The 9,762-nt window shown below is 35.4% G+C and overlaps 1 protein-coding gene across 1 annotated transcript in view; it reads right to left on the reverse strand.

The window, feature by feature from the left end:
• Window positions 1-9,762, reverse strand: part of LOC127509444 (phospholipid-transporting ATPase ABCA3-like) — a 52,487-nt gene extending 42,725 nt beyond the window's left edge. Inside the window, exons 1-3 of the mRNA XM_051888159.1 lie at window positions 9,538-9,762; window positions 8,602-8,680; window positions 5,017-5,272 (exon numbers count right to left, since the gene is read on the reverse strand). Of these exons, the coding sequence (XP_051744119.1) occupies window positions 5,017-5,272; window positions 8,602-8,655 (310 nt within the window). The 5' untranslated portion in view covers window positions 8,656-8,680; window positions 9,538-9,762. The remainder of the gene's footprint in view (window positions 1-5,016; window positions 5,273-8,601; window positions 8,681-9,537) is intronic.

Consider the following 9,762-nt stretch of genomic DNA (forward strand, 5'->3'; position numbering starts at 1 on the left):
TCTGTATGATTTTTATGCCATTGTTCTTGTCACTTTTTCAATAATACATTCAAATAAATTCTCATATTTCTTATATTTACATGGTGTCATTTTCTCTTTGTTAAAAAGAGCACATATGGATGTCATGGGTAGAGGTTTGTCTGAGCTCATCTAAAATATTAGTTGAAGTACCTGCAAAGATAGGATTTGTGACCGTCACAAAAAGTTTAGAGCCAAAGTGTGACACTTAAAGCCTCTGAAAAAAGCTTCCATTCTGCAGTTCAACTTCTTGAAATGAAAAATATTTGCATTGTAAGTTATATATATATATATATATATAAATATACACAAATTTCTTTATATCTTAAATATATTTAAAAATATATTTAAGATATAAAGAAATTTGTGTATATTTATATATATATATATATATATTTATATATATATATATATATATATATATATATATATATATATATATATATATATATATACACACACACAAATTTCTTTATATCTTAAATATATTTAAAAATATATTTTAGTAGTTTTTGGTAACCAATTAATTACAAGAACTACTTATCTTAATACTTATCTATGTATATAGGCCTACTTAATTTAGCAAACAAGCTAATATTGCTAATATTGCTTTGGTAAAATGTCTTCTGTAGTTCTTGTTAATTAAATAGATGTAGTTCTGCATTTCATATACATTTCCCTTTGGAACTCGGGCCAGTACCGGCTAATTGTACAATTTATGCTGGCGTGATTGTGGCCCTATGCCGGCAGTTTCAGCACCCGGACTCGGGCCAGTGTACTCGGGCCGATTCTGGCGTGTCATTCATCTCCGTGTTTCACAAGAGTCCGGCAACCGCAACTGGGCCGAGTTATTTCTTCTGGCGTGCCAGTTCTGGGCCATTATTGGCCCACATCTTTTTGGCTACCTGGGTAGTAAATGCTGCTCCATCTGAAAGCCAGAGGGCGCTCTCGTGCAGAAGCTCCAAATATGCCTCGCAGAAGTACGATATAATTCATGTCATTCCACGAAATCCCCTATGGGCATCATACTATCGCTGTAGCTGAATAAACAGAAGATTGAAATGCTTTGATTAAACATGATTAATAAAGACACGACTATGACAATATATGGTTTATCAAGTTCTTCAAGCCTTCTCGGGTAATTTCATGATAATAAAGTATATTTGTATATTTGTGTACTGTGTAGAATACTATGGAATAATATTTTTGTGTGCCTTATTGTGTGTAAGAAGCCACATCAACTCACAGAAGGATGCTCAATTGTCTCTATGAAGTGAGTTTGGAGTAAATACATGTTATTAAAAGTTATCTTTTGTTGGACAAGAGGTTCATAAATGCTTGTCATGTTTGGAAAGATGGTTGCAATTTAAAAAAATTGCAATAAGCTAAATCGGTTTAAGCGCGATTTCAGGTTAATTGCAATTAATCGTGCAGCCCTGGCTTCTAATAGGTAACTAGATAAGAATGTCTGTGGTGTGGGTGTGTAATTTACATCATAGAACAAAACGTCAAAGTATCACCAAGTTACGTTTACCACAGACCTTATTTTACTCATAAATTGAAAAAACCTATTATAAAACACCATAGGAAAATCTTGAGGGAACCAGGGGCGAATTAGTCTTCCGAGATTTGACATCATACCTGCACCTCTCTATTGAATGGTACTTTTTATTGTCCTTTTCGGAGCTTGAAAGACATAGTCTCTATAAATTGTTCTGAATGAAGATTTGTCACTATTACTCCTTTATTGTTCCAGAGAAACACATAACACCATACAGGGTTGAAAGACCGGAGGGTGAATAATGGCAGTTTTCATTTCTAGGTCAAACGTTCATCTAACATGTAACCAAATGTCCTCACATGACTTTTTCTTGTGAGATACAGTATCTGCCTCTATAAAAACAGGAGACGGTTGAGCCGGTTAAACCAGCTCAGAGCGAGCAACTCCTGTGTCATTTGAGATTTGGAGGGTCTGTCCTGATCAACAAGCAAATCCAGATGACGACGTACAACAAGGAAGCATCTGTGCTACATGTGCCAATGTAAACAACAGCCAGCAAAATAGTAACACTTTACAGTATGGTCCCAGTAGTTAAATAAATAACAATGAGCAACTCATTTGTTACAGTATTTTTAATCTTTCTTAAAGTTAATAGTTAAAATACAACTGTTCAGTGTTAGTTCATGTTAGCTCAGGCCTATTGAATCATATCAATACATACTACTTTTGATTGTTAGCAAATGTAGAAATTAACATTAACTAAGTAATAATAAATGTTTTTAGTTAATTTTAACTAATGGATATGCTTACTGTAAAGTGAAAATGAATAAAGATGAATAAGAAATTAAGTCATTTTTGAAATTCATGACAGCTGGAAATCGGAAACCAGTTCTAGTTCTGAACCAGTTGCAGTTTTTTAAAACTACCAAAACAAATTAATCGGTTCCATTAGTTGTTGGGTTTTTTTATTGTTAACTAAAACTACAACAAATAAATAATGTTTTTGTTCATTGAAATAATGCTGAAATAAAATAAAATATAAATATTTGATGAAAAACTTTAAACTTAAAGACTAGCAACTATCTCAAATTAAATAAGTACTAAATTACTAAAACTGAAAAAAAAATTAAGCTAAATAGAAATGATTTTTTTTTTAAATTTACTAAACCTTAAACTAAAATTAAAATGCAAACTGAAAATATAAAAATAAAAGCACATTAAAAATAGTGTTGTCAAAAGTACCGACTTCGATACCAAGTCGATACTGAAATTTTTAAAATGTGATGCTTTGAGCGCTGTTGAGCGGATTCATAAACACCTCTGATTGGCCATTGTGTTCACGCACTCAACAGATATGTCTGTGATTGGCTACAATCATCAACAAACAGGACCGTTTGAAAGCTCACGAAAGTGTTTGAAAGCATTTTGAAAGCAAGAGCATTTAAAAGCAGGTCCGGTCCGCTGATAGACGGCCGTTTTTAAACTCTCCCGTGTGTATCTGTGTAAGCGCTCAGTGAAGAGCTTCACTGACGTCTATTTACAGCCAATCAGAGACATATCTCTTGAGCGCATGAACACAATGGCCAATCAAAGGTGTTTATGAATCCGCTCAACAGCGCTCAAAGCATCACGTTTTTAAAATGTCAGTATCGACTTGGTATTGAAGTCAGTACTTTTGACAACACCAATTCAAAATATTAATAATAATAATACTATAAAATAGTATATTTAGCATTTTTATACTAAATATAGTATTATTTACGATATACTATAGGATTATAAAAAAAATAATACTAAAATAACACTGGTCAGTGGTTCTGGAATATCCGAATTATTTCTGTGCTAAACTGCGACGCTACTGAATCTACAGCGTCAAGGTAAAATGTTTTATCTTATTTCCAAGTTTGCAGTCTGAGCCACATAATGGCAAAGTCATTTCACTCGGCGGCTATCTTTAAAAGGCCTCTCGGGCATGCAAGTGCAGCTCCTATCTCTTTTGATAAGAAAACATCAAATTCTCCAAAACTGTTCACCAAGTTTATGATTACATTTCATATTTGAAATCAGCAATGAAATCTGACAACAACTGACTTTCTAAACGCTCAAATCATGACAAAAAAATGGCATTTTTCAGGTTGGACCAAGCTAATGCGCATGCACAGCGTTCCTCAGAATGATCGATGACTTTACCAATTGGTGGTAAAGTCATAGCATGGCTATTTTATTTAGAAGGCGGGACTTATTTCGCCATGGACCTTCTTTCTATATATAAAGTCTTTGATAATAATATAAAGACAATAGACTAAATATCCTTCTATTGTGTTGTCTTTGAGGGTTGCACACAACAGCAAACATACAGTCACAGTGTGACCAATGTTGTTCATGGACAAATAACTTATGATCTGTTATTTTAAATGAAACAGTCCAAAAGTCCAAATCAGTCAGAATGATTGGGACTACATTAACCTTGTGACTCACTCATTTATCCTCCAGTCATCACTTTCGTCATGTCCATATACAAATAAACCCTTACTTACAGCTCTGCAATTTCAGATAAATTATGTATTTGCCTGAAACTTCCTCTTCTCAGCTATCCTACAAAATGTCAAAATGTCAAAATCCCAGACTTTGATTACATGTGCACCACTGCAGACTCTTTTAAACCAGTATGTTCAGTCAGTGAGTCAGTTTTGAATATTACACAGCACTTTAATACCATCAAAGTGGTTCATTTTACAGTCAAAATTGAGGCATCAGATTATGGATCTCCTCCGTGACTCACATTAGCAGGACACAGGCCAGAGAAACATATATTATGTGACTCACCAGCTGCAGGACTTTATGAGAGCTCATAAACACAAGCACCAGGAGATCTCAAGGGTCAGGCAGAAGCCAGAAAAAGCTGCTATTAAGGTTTTGAGTTTGGTCACGATGCTATTCATTCACAAAATTTGCATTTCAACTGTAAACTCACTCATATTGTAGTGACTAAATGGCAGGGTTCACACACTTTTGGATCAATGAACTTCCATGACTTTTCTAGTCATGCATGATTTCCGGATAGACGTGCAATATCAATAAAAATATTTTATAGATATTACTCTCAATGAGATGCAATTTCTGGGCGATAACAACAAGGAATTACCATGATTTTTTTCACAGTTTGTACTAGTTTTAACTGTTAAGGCTTTTATGACAAAGAAAATGAATTCAAAAACATTTGCACTCAAGAGCAATATCTATACAATTACACATTTTAGAAATTAACATTAAAAAAAAAAGAAAGAAAGAAAAACAGACAAAACTAATACAAACTGTGAAAAAAATCATGGTAATTCCTTGTTTTCCATGAAGGTTTTCCAATTTTTTGCAAAAGATTGATGCCAATGATAAAGTCAAACTTGTGTCTGAGCAGATACTCTGGGCTACAGCTCTGATGTGTTTTTATGAATACACTTCCATACTTCAGACCACTAAGACAGCCCCAAAGCTCTTACCGGTTCTGACGCAGCCTCCCAGGCTCCGACGGACGTCCTCTGCAATCTGCCGCACCACGCTGGCGTTTGCGGGCACATAGGCCAGCTGCAGGTCCTCGTAGCACAGTATGTGCGGCAGGTCACTCAAAGCGAAGCTACTGTAGTGTGTTGCATTAGGGTAGTTAGTGACTGACACATTCTGCCGCAGGACGATCAGGATGGCTGAGAAGAGCAGCGGCAGTGACATCTCCACCAGCATCACCAGGATCTGACGCTTCTGGAGATGGAGAGAAAGGGGAAGTTAATCAGTAAAACATAAAGATGGTTAGTTAGTTAATTAGTAAGATATGCATGCATATGGACCATGGAAGAAGGGAATTAATGGTTATGTAGATAAGGGTGGATGGATGGCGATAAAATAAAATAAAATAAAATAAAATAAAACCATTTAAAAAAATAAAAATTTAAAAATGAATAAAAAATAAATAAAAATAAAAAATAAAATTAAAAAAATAAACAAGCTTGCTTTTAAAAAGCTTAACTGAGTCTGTACAGCACTGTAGGAGTTATAAATTAATTTAAAAAAATAAATATAATTACACTATTTTTATTGTGTTATGGAACTGATGATTTTACAGTCATGATACTAAAAAAATATTTTTAAAAATAACTATATTATATATCAGCTGCAATCTTCCTGTTTGTGTTAACTTACAGGTGAATTAGTCATACTCATGTTGCAGATCTAGCGTTTAGAGTATGTTGTCAATGCATGAATGTGTAAGTAAGCAGGAACCCACACAGCACCTGAGGCCTGATCTAGATCGATAAAGAACTTTAGACCTCTGATCTGGGTCAGAAAGGCAGCGCTGTCTGCCATAATGAGGCATGAAGGGGCCAGTGTTTACTGCCTCCCCTGGCTTCGGTTTCCTAGCAACAGCTGAAGCCCAATAGTGTGCAAACAGCCCTCTATCAGGAGGGAATTGGGACGCTTCTTGCAGCCCTTTGATCGAGAACTGATTGTTTAGAAAGTTTAATTCTGATAGACTTCACCTGCATATGACCTTACAAAAGACAGCAAATCTCCACAAGTTTGCAGAGCAAAGGTCAGGCATAATGAAAGCAAAAAATACATACAAACACTCATGCAGTCATCAAAGCAATGCATCCGCGTTAAACAGAACGGCTATTGATTTGCGTTAATGAAAGCGAGCCTCAAATCTAATCTATGAGGCCAAATACGAGAAGGAACATAAAAGTTATTCAATAGAGCAAAAGAACCGCCGAGTTAAATCATTATGTCAAATAAGGTGAATGGGGGTAATGATTACATTTGAACACTAAGCCTTTGTTGAACTTGTGTATTTTCATCTGCCGCAAACTAGCTGAAACATTTCCTTGTTTCTTTAAGATGGGTAAAATAGATTTACTTCTGCTTCTTGCTGTGAAGTCTTAACTAAAATATCTGGTTCCTAGAATCAGTCTTTATAGATTTATTCTGACAATTTTCAGAATTTTCAAACTCACTCTAATGGGCTTTAAATAATTAACCTAGGGTCATTTTTTACCCTGGGTTAACATTATCCTGGGTTATGTTTCACATTGTCATACTTTACCCTGAAATAATTAACCTGGGGTCATTTTAACCCCAGGTTAACATTATCTTGGGTTACGTTTCATATTGTCATACTTTACCCTGAAATAACTAACCTAGAGTCATTTTTAACCCCGGGTTAACATAATCCTGGGTTGTGTCTCACATTGTCATAATTTACCCTGAAATAATTAACCTAGTGTCATTTTTAACCCTGGGTTAACATTATCCTGGGTTATGTTTCACATTGTCTTAAGCCCTATTCGGACGGGATTAGTTTTACATGGGGAGGTGGAGTAATGTAATTTAACCACAGGACGTCTGTAATATCAATGGCCAATTCGCACAGGATAAGACATCTCAGTAAAACTAGCAGAAGTGGGAGGGGTAACTCGATTTATGCACCGGCGTCACCTCCCTGTCATCATGTGGGTATCCGTTGCTTCCTGATACCATGTGTGCAAACACATATAATCTAAATATATAAACTATATATAACAGTTAGGTCCGGTCAAAGGATTTATTAATTAAATTCTGATTGGATTATGATGGAAATAGGCACTTAACTAAAGCTAAAATTAGTTTTGTGCCTCTGACAAGTGCTTTCGATCTTCTTTTTGCCCTGAATACTATGCGGAAAATACTTGAGGTTTGCCACAGACTTGTCCCACCACCTACAACACAACTGAATGTTTCTTCAAATGCTTGCATGCTTGAAAAACGCGTGGAAAACTACTTTTAAACAGGAAATGACGGAATTTTACTGTACATATTTACAGCAGGTCTATTCAAACGGGATTAGTATTACCTGAGGTAATTTTTCCGGACCTTTTTACATAAGGTAAAAGCCGCCGTAATCTTTACTGACATTGTCCGTAATGATTACTGAGATGGCACATTCAGACGGGACTAAAATCACTGAGAAGCTCTGGTAATAATTACTTTACCCCACCTCCCCGTGTAAAACCAATCCCGTCCGAATAGGGCTATACTTTACCCTGAAATAATTAACCAAGGGTCAGTTTAACCCTGGGTTAACATTATCCTGGGTTATGTTCTTCGCCATTCAAGATTTCTCAATGTACATTGTATTTCCGGGGTTTCACATTCTCATTCGCATATTTACACAGTTAATTAACATCAGTTGGATAAGCAGAATGTGCAAAGAGCATGCAACCTATTTAACTAACGGCTTGTCCATCTGTCAAAATGCTCTGGTTGTTTTAACTCTTCTGAAACATGATAAGAATGCGGAATCATAACACTGTGACAGTTTGTGATGGTACTAAACACATGAATATTTAATGAGGCAAGTTTGGAGGGAGTTTATGATTGGTTACCTGGTGCTAAATAACTCCAGAACTGTGTTTAATCACAGTTTACCTCTCGCCATCATTTGTGGGCTTTATAACCCAAAATTAACCATAATGCACATATATTATATGCTAACGTTCAAATGTTATGGGTTGGTAAGATTTTTTTAAATTGAAAGTCTCTTCTGCTCACCAAGACGGCATTTATTTGACTAAAAATACAGTAAAAACAGTAATAATGTGAAACATTATTACAATTTAAAACAGCTCTTTTCTATGTGAATATATTTTGAAATGTAATTTATTCATGTGACCAAAACTAAATTTTCAGCATCATTACTCCAGTCTTTAGTCACATGATCCTTCAGAAATCTAATATGATGATTTGATGCTCAAGAAACATTTCTGATTATTATCAATGTTGAAAACAAAGTGTTGCTTGATATTTTTGCAGAAAACCATGATACATTATATATTAGAAATCTTTTTTGTAACATTATAAATGTCTTTTCTGTAACTTTTGGTCAAAATAATGCATCCTTGCTGAATAAAACTATTAATTTCTTTCAAAAAAAAAAAAATCTTACAAATGCCAAATCTTTGAAAGTGTATATCGTTGTCATAAAACCTATAACCAATATCCAGAAATAAAACAAAAGAATAAGTATCTGCACATTGCATTAGAAGTCAAATACTCACTTGCTGAATATAGTTCTTCCACAGAAGCAATCCGAACTGTTGCCACACAGCCATTTTTAGATTTACAGACCTTCACAACCTGGATGAAGAGAAAGTGAACATCAGGTGACTGCACAAGACTTTTAGAGAAATGTAAGAAAAACCATATCAGAGCTATTCCAGGAATTGTACTTCAATTGTGAGTTTGTAAACAAGAGTGTTTCGTAACTACATTCTGAGATAACAGAGCAACTATAAAAGTCATGTTTCAGTCAGATAAGAAACAAGAAGTTCAAACAATTAACCAGTATTTCAGTTGTGATTGCACAATATGATCCAAGCAAAAAAGGACTACTGAAAGTAACCTAGTTAACTGAACGAGTATGACAACAATGTCATGTTCAACATTTTAAACTATGCCATAAAGGCCAAATTAACCATAATAGACGATGAGAGGAACCTCATCTCCCATCCCAATATTCAGAATAAAATATCACCTGATTTGAACTTAAATAAAATACTTCTTTGCATTTAAACGTGTCACTCAGGTATTTGATTGACATGTAGGTGACTATGTAGCACTTGTCATCTCTGTGACACGTCAGTAAATGCTTGTCGTTATTAAATATAAAGCAGGGTTAATATTACTGACGCGGCAGTGACATCACATTGATGACACGGCTTTGGTGCCTGTTTGTCTGACTTGTGAGTTTATGCAATTATATTATAGTATTGTTGTCTGCTTTTATTTTTGTTTTGTTTGCATTCTTTCGATGAAATTACAGCAGTCTGTTGTATCAATCATGCATTACGCTGTTTTTTCTTTGTGTCTTTTGCATTCGATCTCTTTAGTCTGATCATTGCAAAGATCTTGCGATTGATTCAAGAACTTGTTTATCAACCCAGCTGCCACAGCAAAACACAATAGAAAAGCACGGACGCACGCACACAGCTCACCTTACACTCGTCTATCTGTCCAGCATAGGGCTCAAATGTCGTCTCTTTCAGTCGGAAAACATTGAATTAATGTTCGCGGTCGGCTCAGCTCGGTCGCGGATGAATTCAGTCGGGAAATATCACTCATTAGGACGATAATAGTGGTGAGGATGAAGATGATGACATTGCAGCGCAGCGGCCGTGCGGTGCGGACACAACAAATGCGGTCACGTGACCTCCACCAGC

This window comes from Ctenopharyngodon idella, chromosome 3 (genome assembly GCF_019924925.1).
Source record: "Ctenopharyngodon idella isolate HZGC_01 chromosome 3, HZGC01, whole genome shotgun sequence".
NCBI classification, from domain to species: domain Eukaryota; kingdom Metazoa; phylum Chordata; class Actinopteri; order Cypriniformes; family Xenocyprididae; genus Ctenopharyngodon; species Ctenopharyngodon idella.